The 16400-nt window shown below is 44.2% G+C and overlaps 2 protein-coding genes across 2 annotated transcripts; both read right to left on the bottom strand.

Annotated features, from left to right (window-relative positions):
- Positions 1-5339: 5339 nt before the first annotated feature.
- Positions 5340-6221, bottom strand: LOC146613069 (myeloid-associated differentiation marker homolog). The gene has a single exon (XM_085378491.1). It carries the CDS (start codon positions 6219-6221, stop codon positions 5340-5342), a length of 882 nt encoding a protein of 293 aa, XP_085234617.1.
- Positions 6222-8506: 2285 nt separating this feature from the next.
- On the bottom strand, positions 8507-9388 carry LOC146613068 (myeloid-associated differentiation marker homolog). The gene has a single exon (XM_085378526.1). The coding sequence runs from the start codon at positions 9386-9388 to the stop codon at positions 8507-8509; it is 882 nt and encodes a 293-aa protein (XP_085234652.1).
- Between the last annotated feature and the right edge of the window lie 7012 nt (positions 9389-16400).

Below are 16400 nucleotides of genomic sequence, written 5' to 3'. Positions count from 1 at the left end.
CTCATTGCTAACACACCACGTGCTCTCCTACTGGGAAAAAACACTTTGGTCCAAACTATGTGACTGTCTGTCAGTTCAAGGTTTAATAACATCTTCAGTGTGATAAAAGCACGATCTGCAGCCAGATTGTAAATTATGACTTCCACAATCTCTTAATTTTTGAACTTTGTCACTATCTTATCAGTACTGCATAGTTTCTCATCCTATAAATGGATAAACAAGGTCGCCCTGACTTCAAGCTGCTCAACGACCTTGTAAAATTGAATCCATGTAGGTTTTCATTAAGTGATTTAGTAGGCCAGAAAATAGTGCTTAAATGTTTTTGTGAAGGCAGAAAAAACATGTTTCACTTTTCTGTGCACTAGTGAATTGTTTGTATATGGCACAATCTGTTTACTCACCCTTCCCTTCTTGCCCTTCTGTGTGGTTTTTTTCTCATTTATCTGTTATTTGTATCCTTATCTCTTTCTTCCCATTGACTATGACAGTGGACTTTATCACAGTATGGCATCTTGAAGGATGTTTCCATTTCTAAAGTGCATCAGGAAGGGAGAGAAGTGGAGGAGCTTTAATTTGAGACTCTATGAGGAAGGGTTTTTAACCTGTGAAGTCATATATGTCCTTTTTTGTCACATTGTGTGAAGTTAATTAAAAGTAGGACAAAATATAAAGGTTGTCTAAACACTGTCACATCTGAGATCATAAAAAACAGACAATACAGCTGTTCCAAATGTAATTGATATGGCTTTAAAACGACTTCCGGAAAGGAAGGCTGTGTCATTTTGTTCTGTTGCTTGCATCTATGATGGGAGGGACCAAGATGTGAGGAGAGGGTTTGAGGAAAGGAATGAAAGAAGTGAAAACTGAGAAATGTATATGCTCCACCCGTGTCCTGTTGTCTTCCCCTGTCATCTGCCACATTGTCCTCATTATTGTGCACGCACTGTTTTCCGGTAATCCTCGCCTCATGTTAGACTTCCTTTTTGTCTCTGACCCAATTTTGTCTCTGTTTTTTTTCTTTGCTTGTTTCTCCTGGGTTTTTTTCACCTGTTTACTGTATACCTGGCTCAGCTTTACTACAGTAAAGGGTTTTTAACTTTCACCCGATCTCCCTGGTCACCACAGATAATATTCATTACAGTGACTCTTGTTTTGTTGTTCTACAGATTAATCTTGTCACATGAAATCACACAGATATTCACCAGGGGGAGGTATAATCTCAAACATAAGAGACTGAGCTCTGGCCAGCCTGACCGACACATGCAGGTTCACATAGCTTTTGTCTTTGTAGAAACCCCTAGCCGAGTTCATCAGTAAACGCAGCTGCAATCCAATTTTAGGATCCTCAAGTATGTGAGAAACAAATATAGCAATCCGCCTGCTGCCTGCTGTTAATGTGACAAAGCAGCCTACAGGCTCTGGTTTTAATGCCAATAATGCTCCACTGACTATATTTATAATCATGCTAGTTCTTGTTAATCTATAACAAGTTCCTGGCAGTGTGCTCACACCGAGACAGCTGATGATTAATCGGTTTAATGTTTACAAGCTTAGCTAATATTTGTGAGTAACTATAATCGTGACTGAGGCTGAACTCTTACTAAAGTATCACAAAAGTCAGATTCAGACTCTGATACACTGTCAACCATAAAAGTTAGCAGAAAACAAAACATGAAGGTAACCGATTAAAGTGGAAAGTTTTGTTCTATAGTCCTTTGCATTTTTTAAAATATTAGTCAAAAGTAGTGTATCGCTATGATTTCGTTACTGTGGACAGGCACAAGTAACAACTATGCAATCTCAGATTAAATACTGCCATTACTGATACGAAAACATGTGTTTAGCACACTAATTTGCTATTTTACTAATGCTGATGCTAATGATAGCCTTTTAGATCGGCGTCTGCACTGGATTGCAACATACAGTGAAGACAAATCACATTAGACCACTGAAGAAAAAGCATTTTGCATCTGAGACAGCCTTATCTTACCCAAGCTTTATTATGGCAGAAAAGTAAAGGAGCAAGCATCCAAAAAAGATCTACCTATTCAGCTAAGCTGCAAAATGTACTATTAAAGGAATGCTCTGTTTTCAATGTAAAATACATTACAATAGATAGAGTTAAAGAGGACCAATTATGCTCATTTTCAGCTTCATATTTTTACACTTAGATTCCACTGGAGTAGCTCTGAATGAGTCACTGTTTAAATATTCTTTGTTTATCTTATGCTGGGCCTTGGTGGAGCCCCTCTCCACTGTTCACTTGCAGTTCATAAACCTTCTGATAACAACAAATGTTAGCTCCTTTTCCTCTCCCTTTACCCGAATTTCCTTCTCATTGGCTGTCCCTTATAAAGAGGTTTCATCAGCAGGGGTGTTTGAAACACACAATATGTTAACTAATCTCCTATAAACTTATAAGGTTTATACTTACATTATAAACCTTATAAGTTTATAAGGTTTATAATGTAAGTATACATCTAAATGTCTCCAATTACTTTGGACCTTGTGCTATAATCTGTTAAATGCTCTTGAGAAGAACACGGGTGGGTACTTGCTAGGCTGACCTATAAATAAGAGACTGAAGACATCAGTCTCTTTGTTTGGCATAAAAAAAAGTAACAAAGTGAGAAGAGAATATTTCTAAAGCTTTTTGATCACCATCTTCACTTTTTGTTGATCCCCCAATGGAAGTAAAAAGAGATCAAATTGTGGTTTTATGAGGGGGTCTCGTGTTTGACTGTTTCTTGACTGACGTCACATAACCTTTGATAAAAAACACGACTTGGTGCTTTACAGGCTCTATAACACACTGATTTTTATGTGTGGTAAAGTGTTGAAGTTCCTCTTTAAAATAAAAAGATGATATGAGACTGTGCAGCAAGAAGCTAAATTCAACACGGCAGAGGGTCAGTGTAAAGTCAGAGGACACAAACATGTTGAAAGCAAATGAGCATATTGGGAAACTTACTTCTTTAAATTACTTAATTTGTTACACACACACACAGCTTGACCAGCTATTAGCCATTAAAAATCAGGAAGAAATCAGGTTCGGGCCAAGCAGAAGGCTGTGTACAAGCAGTTTCAGGAAGATGAGAATGTATGCATGTCAGCACTGCTGCACATTTCAGGCTCTCAGCACATCTGTGCGTCTCTGTTAATTAGCCACATGTTCTCAGTTAGGTATTGTGCTGTCATTCAAGTGCTTGTTGTTCCACATTTAACTCTTGGCAGTGTTTGGAACAACACGTCTGCTCTTCCAGTGGAAACATGATGCTGCATAAGAGACAGAGTTCTTTCTATGGCCTCTTTCAGTTGAGATTGTATCAAGCTATTGTAGTGCTGCTGACTTACTCTTTGTTCTTCCTGTGAGTCAGAGTGGGATGGCCAAGAATTAATTTAGTAACGTAGGGTAAGGAAGCCGATCTGCACAGGACTTTTGTCCCTATAAATGAAACTTATACGAGATGGAGTAAAAAATCACACACACACAAACACAATAGAGTTAAGATGTGTAATGTTTAATTATTGCAGATTGCACAATATTTCTTTTATTAAAATGAAAATGTGCAGAAATGAAACGTTTGTTAAATCAAAGTAGTAAGATGGGTCTGATTTGTTTTTATCTGTTGATTCAAAACAGATTTTTAAGACTTTAAAAATCCCTAAACCATTGCAGCAAAGGTGTTTTTAATGCAGAATAGTACAGTTATTCTTTTCTCCTTCATTTAAAATCCAGACACTGATCAGCGTTTAGCAATACTGGCTTTAAGTTACTACATCATGCAGGAAGTAGGACCAGGATTGGCCTCCAGTCAAGTCGTGACTAGACTGGTAAACATCTTGACCTCTCTTTTTTTGCATGAGCTCAGAGTCCTTTTCCTCTATTAGCAGATGACCTAGTAAAGAGTCTTTTTTGTTAAATTCTGTGCAGGTAAAACATCGAAGTGACATGACAGAGAAAATGCAGAACAACATTTTGATGATCACGAATTTCAGTATAATTGAAATCCCAAAGGGGACATTTCTGGTATAAAGATAACATAAAAAGTCTTCTGTGTTCTGTCCACATTAATGACGATATATTGCTCGGGATGATAAACATGGTTAATCACACAAAGCTGTTAATTTAGCTTCATATTATTTATCTACCGACCACTTTTCTCATATATATGCTGTAAACCAAACTTTAAAAACTGTCTAGGCTGGTTGAAGCTGAGTCATCATGTTCATGATTTATGGTAAAGCCCTATTAACTCTGATCTTGCCAGCAGCTACAGCACCACATTCCCAGACCAGATGATCCAACATTTCCTTTAGAAAAATAATGTACAAGTCATTGTGTCTCGATTGGGCGTCACCGCTGTCTTGTTTCCTGACGATAGATTTACAGGCAACTTAAATATTCATAGTTTCCACTCTGCCCCCCTTGTAGCCTCCAGTGGTCAAACATTTACAGTTGGTGTGAATCACAGTTGTCACTGATTCACATCCTGGGGTCCGCACAAAGCTGGAGTCTCTCTGAGAACAGAGGTGGTGTTTTGAGCTGATGCTGATTGACAGTTAGTTTACTTAGTTAATTCATTTATATACTTTGTGAACATTCAGCACAATTAGAGATCAGAGTTTAACAGAAAATCAGGTTTCAGAAGAGTGATTAGGAAAACGTGGTGCTTTGCATCTATTTCAGTGGACAATCATGAATTTGATGAATGAAAATCAGTTTTAACAGTCAATCCTGAGGAATCCTAAACTGCAAGCATACACTCACTGGAAGCTTTATTAGGCATACCTTGCTAGTCCCAGGTTGAATGCCCTTTGTCCTTAAGAACTGCCATAATTTACTTAAATACATATAAAGATAACATCAACAATGTGTTGAAAACATTCCTCAATTTTGGTCCATACTGACACGACAGCATCACATCAGGGTGGCTGTAGCCGAGGAGGTAGAGCAGGTCATGTACTATTCCCTGGCTGCTCCACTCTGCATGCCAAAATTATTCTTGGGTATCCATAGTGCAAAAAATATCTAACAAAAACTCAATGCTATCTTTGTTTTTGTTCCTCTGTCTTATTTCCATGCACACAGCATTTTTTGAGTCTTCTTTTGGAAAATCTGTTGATAGCTTATTACAATCCAAATAATAAGCATTCCTGTATACATGAAAAAATGTATTAAAATGGGAACTGATCTGCCATTAAAAACTCCTACTGTCTGCCTCTATCAAAAGTCAAATTGCTTGCAGCAGTATAACTGAAAGCAGTTCCACAGCCTTGGACAAACTGGGCAAATTCAGTTTTATTTGGAGCATACTGCTACCCTTACTTCTTGTTTCTCATGCGTTGACAAATATCAGACGGGTGGAGTAGATCAGGTCTGCCAGGTAGAGGATGAAGTTGACACCGGTGAGTACAGCCACTGTCATGCCCTTATCCCATGAACACAACCCCAATTGTGTGTTGCAGTTGTATGGCCTATTTTTATTCCCACCGTGCCTGGGGTCAAAGTTGAAGATAGGCCAGATGATGGTTGCTAACAGGTAGAGAACCACAGCCAGCATGGCGTAGGCTGACAGGAACCGGGGGAATGGGAAAGGCAAGCACCCGGTACACTCGCCTATACAGAGCAGGATGATGGCTGCTGACAGGATGAAGCAGATGCAATAGACAGCCATGCAGTACTTCAGTGCATGGTGATGGTCGTACAACACGGGATCAGTCACAAAGACAAATATGATGCAGGCCACGAAGGTCTCACAGACTTTCAATAGTCCAGGTCCTGTGGCCATGTAGCCGGCCACCTCACCTGGACGTGCCTTGCTGATGCTCACCTCGCTTATGTAAGCAATGGTAGCCAAGCAAGAGAAGACGGCTACTATGATGCTGTAATCGCGGATTGTACTGGGGCCCATAGAACCTTTGAGGAAGTAGAGTGGGAAGATGATAGAGGCGGACAAACAGAGTAGGGCAGCGTAGCAGGCAAAGGTGATAGGGAAGTTCTTCCAGGAAACAGGGACTTTCGTCTGCAGACCGAAGAGCTCCACCAGAATCATGAGCAGAGTGCCGGCAAAGCTGAAGGCCCAGCAGAAGATGCACCAGTCTCCGGTGCCGGGGATGATCCTGGCACCATGCACAGCCACAGAGAATGCCACACAGGAGAAAGCCAGGGCTGCCAGCCGTGTCCACAGCAGAGGGTTGAAGTGGAGGACTATTGCCATGATGAGAGGTGAATTGGGCGATGAGAGAAGCAGAACAGATTCCTCCTATTTGTTGGAGTTTCCTCTGTCAGGCAGAGAAAATTGTAAGAAAAAGAAAATGATTAGTGGTATTCTAGAGTCTGATGCAACTTTTTATGGCTCCAGATGAAATACAAGCTATAACTATGTGAGGCCAGCAGTCTGTGCCCAAAGAGAGTCAGTCCTCCTACATAATAATTTCTGAGTGAAACAATGATGCCTTTGTATTTTCATGAATGGCTAAAACAAATGAAATGGTGAAAACACAAAGTGAAACTGCAAATATGACATCACTGTGATCAAACACATCACAACCCATTTGCATCTGGTCAAATCAGCTGGTAAACACACCAGCTTTTATTTCTCTGGTAGTTTATGTCATACAAGCTTGTATTAAACCCTGGATGTTTCCATTGTGACAGGTAAATGTGTATATTTATTGACTCATATTACCAATTATTTTCCTATGTGTGTGTGTCACACACTTAACTCATTCACTGCCAGCCATTTTCAAATGGCTGGCAGTGAAACACAACAGGACTTGCACCACATTTTTGTCTCACTGCGCAATCCCTTACGTGCGCAAACCCTGCACCTCCTTGCAGGTCTACTTTTACTGCTGGTGGGCTTCAGTTCAACTTACGTTGACTGCCATTGACGTCTATAGACGTCAATGGCAGTGAATGAGTTAATATTAAATATCTATACCAGATTCTGCAGCTTCTAATAAACTTTGACATATTTCAGTCTTGACTTACAAGGGGATTGACTCACATTGTGACATGACAAAGCTACACCAACAGGGTGGCTAAAAAAAAGTTTAGAGTTAAATAAAATGTTCAAATTGGACCATACAGGAGCTTTAAATAAACCAAAGCATAAAAACATGAAAGTAACACACAAACATCTGTTAATCATGTGGTTTTATTGAAACACTGGAATACATTTTCCTTCAACACCGATGCGGTTTCCACACTTGAAACAGCAGAGTATAAAAAATGTAAAGACTACAATCCTAAGAGCATGTAGACGGAGTGAAACCTTTTTTAATAGATTTCTATGAGCAGTACCACACAAACTGACATAGCATTAGTAGGTTCTTTGATATTTGGAGACACCAGAAATATAAACCCACAATGAAAACATTAATGCGTGCACTTTGACTATATGCTTTCCTTGTTTTTTTCAGATATGTTCTTACAATAGATTGTAGTTCGCAGACACACACATTCCATAACAAGAGCAAAACCTAGGCTACCAATCATCTTTAACATCATGTAAACCAATTCATAACTTCTTTAAATCATTGAAGTGTTGATATCATGAACTTAAAAAAAGACTAATTGCTAGAACCCAAAAACTCAACATTATCGTTGTTTTTATTCCACTCTGTCTTTTCTACATGCACACAGCATTTTTTTGAATCTTCCTTTGGAAAATCTGTTGACAGATTACTACTATCCAAAGCATCCCTGCATACATGAAAACTGTATTTTCTGTATTAAAATGGGAATTGATTTTTGAGTAATATCAGCAGATTCCAGCAATCACATTCAGGTCTCTATATAAAAGATAAGAGTCTATTTGGGTGACTGGAAGCAAATATTTGCCATTTACATGCCCCAACACATAAACAGAAAGTCATATTGTTGTATGTGTAGACACAACCACTAACTTGCTTCCAACTCCTCCCTTCTCTCTCTCTCTCTCTCTCTCTCTCTCTCTCTCTCTCTCTCTTCCTCTCTAAGAAATTCAGTCATGCAGTATACTTCACACAAAATTAAATTCGGCAAGGTTTCAGGGCTAATTTTTAAAGTTTCAGGCCAAAAAGAGCGCAAGATCTGTGTTTTGACCAGCCGAATATGTCAATCTTTGCCTATGAAAAGCTTTGTTCATGGCTTGAGCACACTCTCTTTTGAGTTTTTTAAAATGCATTTCCATATTTACTACTGCACAGTTACCTTGGGCCATAGGGCATGCTTTTCTCCTTCTGTCTGGTTCTAGCAAAAGTCAAATCATATCATTTTCAGGGTAAATTTCAAACAACAAATTGAGTCATACAGGATTTGTCTCAGCTGTGCTATCATGCTAAAGTTTGCTCTTTAGCCTCCTATCACGACTTGTCCTCTAGTGATTCCATTAAAGTGACCAGAGTGCTAAACTGAGTATGCTTGCAGCAGTAACAGTGACAGCAGTTCCAAAGCCTTTATCAAAGTGGGCAAATTCAATTTTATTTGGAGCATACTGCTAGCCTGACTTCCTGTTTTTTAAGCATTGACAAATACTAGATGGGTGGAGTAGATCAGGTCTGCCAGGTAGAGGATGAAGTTGATAGCAGTGAGTAGAGCCACTGCCATGCGCTTATCCCATGAACACAACCCCGATTCTGTGCTGCAGCTGTATGGCCTATCTCTATTCCCACCATGTCTGGGGTCAAAGTTGAAGATAGGCCAGATGATGGTTGCTGACAGGTAGAGGACCACGGCCAGCATGGCGTAGGCTGACAGGAACCGGGGGAATGGGAAAGGCAAGCACCCGGTACACTCGCCTATACAGAGCAGGATGATGGCTGCTGACAGGATGAAGCAGATGCAGTAGACAGCCATGCAGTACTTTGGTGCATCATGACGGTCGTACAACACGGGATCAGTCACAAAGACAAATATGATGCAGGCCACGAAGGTCTCACAGACTTTCAATAGTCCAGGTCCTGTGGCCATGTAGCCGGCCACCTCACCTGGACGTGCCTTGCTGATGCTCACCTCACTTATGTAAGCAATGGTAGCCAAGCAAGAGAAGAAGGCTGCCACAATACGGTAGTCGCGGATCGTACTGGGGCCTGTGGAATGTTTGAGGAAGTAGAGTGGGAAGATGATAGAGGCGGACAAACAGAGTAGGGCAGCGTAGCAGGCAAAGGTGATAGGGAAGTTCTTCCAGGAAACAGGGGCTTTCGTCTGCAGACCGAAGAGCTCCACCAGAATCACGAGCAGAGTGCCGGCAAAGCTGAAGGCCCAGCAGAAGATGCACCAGTCTCCGATGATGGGGATGGTCCTGGCACCATGCACAGCCACAGAGAATGCCACACAGGAGAAAGCCAGGGCTGCCAGCCGTGTCCACAGCAGAGGGTTGAAGTGGAGGACTATTGCCATGATGAGAGGTGAATTGGGCGATGAGAGAAGCAGAACAGATTCCTCCTATTTGTTGGAGTTTCCTCTGTCAGGCAGAGAAAATTGTAAGAAAAAGAAAATGATTAGTGGTATTCTAGAGTCTGATGCAGCAGTCTGTGCCCAAAGAGAGTCAGTCCTCCTACATAATAATTTCTGAGTGAAACAATGATGCCTTTGTATTTTCATGAATGGCTAAAACAAATGAAATGGTGAAAACGCAAAACTACAAATAATGAGTTCACTGTGGTCAAACCCATCACAGTCCATTTACATCTCGTCAAATCAGCTGGTGAGCGCGCCATCTTTTATTTCTCTTGTAGTTTATGTCTCATGAAAGCTCCAGACTTGTTCTCATAACAGAATTGCAGCCTCCAGTGGTCAAAAATTTACAGTCGTTGTGACAGTTGTCACTGATTCACACCCTGGGGTTAGCACAAAGCTGAAAGGAATCTCTGAGAAGAGAGGTGATGGGTACATGCATCATATATATATATATATATATATATATACACACACACACACACACATATATATACATATATAGATATATACACATATATATAGATATATATACACACACACACACATATATATATATATATATATATATATATATATATATACGTATGATAGCAGTTGGATAGCGTAGTGGTTAGACTACACGCCTTTGGAACAGAGGATCGCAAGTTTGATTCCTGCCTGGAGCGTCTGCATCCAGTAAGGGTCCTAAGGCTAGACCCCCCTATGCGGTTCTGAAAGCGGTTCACAGTGCTGCCCAAGAGCTGGGCCTTCAGGGAATGAGGGAGGAGTTGGCGCTTTGAACCATCTGACAAACATTAGAACGGTGGAACGTTTCCTTCTCTATCTAATATCAGCAAGAAGGAACACGAGAAGCTGGAGAAATACCAAGGGATGTGGAGGGTGAAGGTAACGGTGGTCCCCGTGGTAATTGGAGCACTAGGTGCGGTGACTCCCAAGCTAGGCGAGTGGCTCCAGCAGATCCTGGGAATAACATCCGAGATCTCTGTCCAGAAGAGGACCCTCAATCATCCTTGATGATGGGTCAGAGCGCACAATCCTTCTTCACAGTGCTGCCCAAGAGCTGGGCCTTCAGGGAATGAGGGAGGAGTTGGCGCTTTGAACCATCCGACAAACATTAGAACGGTGGAAGGACATTCCGTTTCCTTCTCTATAGCCCTTGGAAACGGTTCCGGATCCAAAGAGCATTCACTGCCACTGAGCTTGGGCTCGCCAAACACTCACATCCAGCACTGCAAAGGTCCTACCACCACCTGTGAGGTCTTCCACTTCATTCGTTCCACCAAGCTCAACCATTATTGCTGATTGGCTCTGACTACCCACATCTCCTGACTCCAATAGAGCCTGTACATCTGGGTCCATGGGGAGGACCAGCTGCACTCAAGACACGGCTGGGTTGGACTCTGCAGGGTCCAGCCAAGGTTCTTCTACATCAAGCCTCCACTCCTCAGTGTCTACTCACTCTGTCCTGGGTCACATGCGAGCCACGGAGAAGCGCCTCCTGAAGAACCCTGTACGAGCAGCCACCTATAACCAGGAAATTCAGAAGCTGGTGGATGCAGGCTATGTGAGTAAACTGACCATCGCGGACATGGATATAGATGGCAACACCTGGTACATACCACACCACATGGTTCATCATATTGGCAAGGATCGCATTGTATTCAACTGTTCTTTTGTGCACAATGGTACCAGCCTGAATCAGCATCTCCTAGCTGGTCCTACCCTGGGCTGGATGCTCCTGGGTGTGTTACTTCGCTTCCGGGAGTATCCCATTGCGGTGAGCAGTGACATCAAGGGGATGTTTCACCAGGTCCACCTCTTGACTCAGGACAAGCCTTTCCTCCGTTTCCTCTGGAGAGATGGATTGCACGAGGCAACCAGATGTCTACGAATGGCAGGTGTTGCCTTTCAGGGCGACATCCCTGCTGTGCCACCAATGCTCTGCAGCAGCACGTTCTGGATCACAGCAGCCCCAGCGAAGATACCCGTCACACAGTAGAGAAATGTTTCTACGTTGACAATCTCCTCCAGAGCTTCGCATCATTTCCCGAAGCCCAGCAACTGGTCAACAAAATTCAGCAGTTGCTGCTCACCAGTGGCTTCGAATTACGACAGTGGGCTTCTAACTACCCAGAACTCATCAGTCATATGCCACCTGGATCAGACTCACAGAGCAGTGAACTGTGGTTTTCCCCCAATGGGACTGATGTACCAAAGCGGACTCTGGGCCTGCAATGGCACTGTCAGTCTGATGAGCTCAGATATCAGATTTGGCACACCGAGCAGTTGGTGGAGCCCACAATGCGCAACATCTATTGGGTTCTGGCCAAGCAGTATGATCCGCTTGGCCTCCTCATTCCTTACACCACTCGGGCCAAAATCCTGATGCAGCATCTCTGGCGGAAAAGGAGAGACTGGGATGACCCAGATGAATGTGCCTGATCCCATCTGCCGGTGGATCACTGACTTCCTGACGGACAGGAAGCAGCATGTGAGGCTGGGAAAGAATGTCTCGGACTCCCGGACCATCAGCACCGGCTCCCCTCAGGGCTGTGTTCTTTCTCCTCTGCTCTTCTCCCTGTACACCAACTGCTGCACCTCCACCCACCAGTCTGTCAAGCTAATCAAGTTCGCAGATGACACCACCGTTATTGGGCTCATCTCGGACGGGGATGAGTCTGCCTACAGGAGGGAGGTTGAACGTCTGGTGACCTGGTGCAGCCACAACAACCTGGTGCTGAATGCCCAGAAGACAGTGGAGATTATTGTGGACTTCAGGAAGCACACAGCCCCACTCCCCCCCATCATCCTGACTGACACCCCCATCACCTCTGTGGACTCATTCCGCTTCCTGGGTACCACCATCACCCAGGACCTGAAGTGGGAGCCCACCATCACCTCCGTCATCAAGAAAGCCCAGCAGAGGATGTACTTCCTGAGGCAGCTGAAGAAATTCAACCTGCCAACACGGACGATGATGCAATTCTACACTGCAATCATCGAGTCCATCCTCACCTCCTCCATCACCGTGTGGTACGCTGGAGCCACTATCAGGGACAAACAGAGACTGCAGCGTGTTGTGCGCTCTGCTGAGAAGGTGATTGGCTGCAGACTCCCATCTCCGCAGGACCTGTACACCTCCAGGACACTGCGGCGTGCAGCCCGGATCTCAGCTGACCCTTCTCACCCTGGACACAGTCTGTTTGACCTGCTCCCCTCAGGCAGGAGGCTCCGGTCCATTCGCACCAGAACCTCTCGCCATAAGAACAGTTTCTTCCCCTCTGCTGTTGGACACATGAACAATAACCACATGACTGTCCCCGCCACTAACACATGACCCTACGCTGTGTCACTGCATCATTTCATGTTTGGCACTGATCACCACCTGCACTCATGTATATATCTTTCTACGTAGCACTCATAATTCTTATTCTCATGCACATATCTTTCTTTCTACATAGCACTTTAATTCTTATTGTTTGCACTGAAGCACCGCAGCAATTTCCTAATGTTGTAAACCTCAACATCTGGCAATAAACCCCATTCTGATTCTGATTCTGATTCTGATCCGAATCTGCCAATCAACCTGCTGAAGCTGTGGCATGCATGGGAAAGTGAATTGATTCAGCTCCCTGATGTCTCCCTGCCACGTTGTTATGTGCAGCCAGAGACAGACCTATCCCTTTGCAAGCAGAGCATCCACATCTTCTCCGATGCATTTGAGAAGGCATATGGAGCTGTAGCCTACCTTAGGACGGAAGATCATATGGGGGGAATCCAGGTAGCCTTCCTAGCCGCGCTGATCTCGATTTGCTCCCGTCCGTCAACAGTCCATTCTGAGGTTGGAGCTCTGTGCTGCTCATGTGGGAGCCCAGCTTGCTGCCGTTCTCAAGAGGGAACTCACCCTTTGTATCTCAAGCATTGTCTATTGGACAGACTCCACTACAGTCCTAAACTGGCTCCAGTCCCAATCCCAGGCTCCAGATATTCAAGAGCTAACTGAAGGGGGCCTGTGGAGATATCCTGCCGACGACATCACTCGGGGATTACTGCTCTCGCAGCTCACCGCTCATCATCGGTCGCGCCGGGGCCCACCTTTTCTCTGGCAGATGGCATCATACTGCCCAGAGCTCCCGAACCACATTTCCCTTGATGATTCATCAGAGCTGCGGAAGGATAGCTTCTGATGTTGCTTCTTTCGGTGGCTTCCAGGACTTGCCTGAAGATTACGTTCGAGCTGTCCACGGGACAGCTGCCAACTCGACACCCACAGCAGAGAATTACTGGCAAGCAGAACTAGCATTCCTCCAGAAGGTACAGGAAGACAGTTTTCCTGAAGATTTTGTTCGGCTGTCATCTCACAAACCGGTAGCTGCCAGCAGTCGCCTACTTGCCTTAGCTCCTTAGTATGACCCAGAGGTTCAACTGATCCGTGTGGGGGGGGGGGGGGGGGGGCTTCGCAGATGTGAAACCCTCAGTCAAGACATCTTGCATCCTGTCGTTCTTGACCCTCAGCATTTTATTACAAAGCACATCATCCAGGATTGTGATCGCAGGCTTGTTCACCCAGGCTCCGAGAGGGTCTTTGCTGAGCTCCGGCGCAGGTTCTGGATACTTCGAGGACAAGAGACCATCCGGAAGCACCAGTACAACTGTCCTGAATGCAGGAGGTGGCGCAGTCAGCCGGTCATTCCCAAGATGGTTGACCTTCCCTCATCCAGTTTAAGACTTCATCGCCCAGCCTTCTATTCAACTGGGGTGGACTGCTTTGGTCCATACCTTGTCAAGATGGGGCGGCGTACCGAGAAACGGTGGGGGATCATCTTCAAATGCCTAACCACCCATGCAGTCTACTTTGATCTGCTTGCCAGCATGGACACTGACTCATTCCTGATGGGACTGCGTCGTTTCATCGCGAGACGTGGGAAGCCCTTCGAACTACTGTCGGATCAAGGTACCAACTTCAAAGGTGGTAGCTCTGAACTCCAGGAGACTTTCAACGCCCTCGGCCCAGCTCTGAAGTCACAGTTGGCCAGCCAGCAGATTCATTTTCGTTTCAACCCTCCATAGGCTCCACATTTCGGTGGTTCCTGGGAACGGGAGACTCGTTCCATCAAGTCTGCGCTGCATACCATTCTCGGCTTGCAGCATGTCACTGAGGAAGTCTTTAGGACGATACTCAGCAAGGTAGAGAGCATCATCAACTCTAAGCCGCTAGGTTATGTCTCCTCAGACATAGCAGATGCTGATCCAATCACTCCCAACATGTTGTTGATGGGGCGGCCTGATTCCAGTATGCCACAGGTCGTCTACCCAGAAGCAGAACTCCTGAGTCGTTGTAGGTGGAGGCAGTGTCAAGCCTTGGCGGATCAATTCTGGATCCACTACATCCGGAATTATCTACCTTCACTCCAGATGCGGCATAAATGGCAGCAGGAAAGAGATGAGTTGACTGTTGGCACTATCGTTCTCATTGTGGACCAGCAGCTCCCTCGTGCCATATGGCCAGTTGGTAAGGTCATCCAAGTCATCCCTGGAGCAGATGGCAGGGTTCGGAAAGTTCAGATACAGGTTGGAGACAAGACATACACCCGACCAGTGGCTCGACTCATCAGACTCACAGCTCTTCCACCGGAGTCTACTGCCTGACCTTCCTGAGTGAAGTGCACCTTTGCTCCGCAAAGTTGGGGGCGGCTGTACAAAAGGCCAGCCCATCGGCTGAACCGACGAACAGAGCCACATCTGCCGAGTAAATATATCAGCATACAGCTGTGAGCGGTGAGGCAACCCATCCTCTTCACCAATCAGAAGACACAATTCTACCTCATCATTACGCACACACTTCGACGCAGAGTTCGGTCGGAGCTGCAGGTGGGGAGAGTCAGTAGAGTTTTACTCACCGTGTGGATTTTCGTTCCTTGTGCTGTTAGCAGTGTGCGTCCATGAGACTGTAAGTTTCTGTGTTTATCCTGTTTGTTCTTTGCTGCAGCCATTATCCTCCCTTGTTTAAATCCTTGGCGCACACTTTGTTTACTGAATGTTACTGCCCAAGCAGCCTCTGCCATGCGGTCATTAAGGGACCGTCACTAATTTCTCATGTTGGCTATAGTGTAAAGTGCCTAGTTAGGGTTTATGTAAATAGTAAAATTAGCATTTGTTGATACTCCCTTATTTTGGTTGAACGTTCCACTACCCAGTATTGTTTGTATTGTTGTATTACACATTTAATTCACTCTGTTCACATAATCATGGAAGACTTTTATGTTCTTTCCAACAGAAACCACACCATCACTTCAACACAATGCATATAGCATTTTACAGCCTGTTAAATCCCCTCACTCACATTATGGATGTGTACCTCGGATTCTTGTTAAATAAATGAGTGAACGGCAGATACCTGAGTGGCAGTGGATTTTGTGGATAAGCCATCTGTTCTTATCGGACAACCCTGTTGAGATTGTGGATTCATAGAGTCAGCACCTTATCATCTTCATTATTCATAGTCAGGAGGTCAAGTCCATCCCTCTTAAAGTGACATTCTCCATTACAATGGCGTTTCACCTCAGTTTTAAATAGAAACTCAAGAAACTCAAAGAAGTTCAGTTGCTTTCTTTCCAAGCTCTTTAGACCAACACGCTGTTTTTTTTGGCTGGAAAGGTGGAGGTATTAACATTAGAGTTGGTTGTGGGACTCACTTTTGGAGCCAGCCCCGTGTTGCCACTGAAGGTATTGATTTTTTTGGGCTCTTGCTTTAAACCCTGGCTGTTTCCATTTGGACAGGTACCTACTTATTTACCAGTTATTTTCCTATGTGTGTGTGTCACACACTTAGTATTAAATATCTATACCAGATTTTGCAGCTTCTAATAGACGTTGGCATTTTTCAGCCTTGACTAAGAAGAGGAGCTACACCAACAGGGTGGCTAAAAATAAGTTTAGAGTTAAATAAAAT

The sequence above is a fragment of the Diplotaxodon limnothrissa genome, linkage group LG18, assembly GCF_057381915.1.
Source record: "Diplotaxodon limnothrissa isolate DT_005_m linkage group LG18, D_limnothrissa_male_GT1.1, whole genome shotgun sequence".
In the NCBI taxonomy this organism is placed as follows: Eukaryota; Metazoa; Chordata; class Actinopteri; order Cichliformes; family Cichlidae; genus Diplotaxodon; species Diplotaxodon limnothrissa.
The sequence above is the reverse complement of the archived record's forward strand: the minus strand, read 5'-3'. Positions and strand labels throughout refer to the sequence as shown.

Coding starts and splice junctions, on each gene's coding strand:
- LOC146613069 (XM_085378491.1), bottom strand. CDS start 6,221: ATGGCAATAGTCCTCCACTTCAACCCTCTGCTGTGGACACGGCTGGCA.
- LOC146613068 (XM_085378526.1), bottom strand. CDS start 9,388: ATGGCAATAGTCCTCCACTTCAACCCTCTGCTGTGGACACGGCTGGCA.